The following is a 345-nucleotide window of genomic DNA, read 5'->3' on the forward strand; positions in this document are numbered from 1 at the left end:
TGCATGGTCATGCCTCCCACGGCCGCAGCGCCTCCGGCAGTCACGGTGCTGCCGCACGCGCTCATGTCCTCTGCGGTGGCCGTTGGGAAGACCGAAGGGGCGCGGGTGTCACTGTACTGGCAGTAGCCCATCGTGTCGTAGTACATGCTGGAGCGGTACTGCTGCTGCGCCTCCGTCAAGAGCGCCCCGGGGGAGGCCTCGCGCCCCACGTCGCGGCTCCCGGGCACCAGCGAGTCCACGCTGAAGGAGGAACCCACCTCCAGGTACGAGCCCTCGTGGCCGGCGCTCGCGGACGTCGTGGGCAGCGAGGTGGGCGGCAGGTGGGCGTGGGTATGTAAGGGCGGC

The 345-nt window shown here is 70.4% G+C and overlaps 1 protein-coding gene across 1 annotated transcript in view; it reads right to left on the minus strand.

Moving 5' to 3' along the window:
- Positions 1-345, minus strand: part of LOC119592969 (forkhead box C1-B-like) — a gene marked incomplete in the record, with an annotated part of 2,411 nt that overhangs the window by 834 nt on the left and 1,232 nt on the right. Inside the window, 1 exon segment of the mRNA XM_037941856.1 lies at positions 4-345. Coding sequence (XP_037797784.1) covers positions 4-345 — 342 coding nt within the window.

Source organism: Penaeus monodon, chromosome 31 (genome assembly GCF_015228065.2).
Source record: "Penaeus monodon isolate SGIC_2016 chromosome 31, NSTDA_Pmon_1, whole genome shotgun sequence".
Classification (NCBI taxonomy): domain Eukaryota; kingdom Metazoa; phylum Arthropoda; class Malacostraca; order Decapoda; family Penaeidae; genus Penaeus; species Penaeus monodon.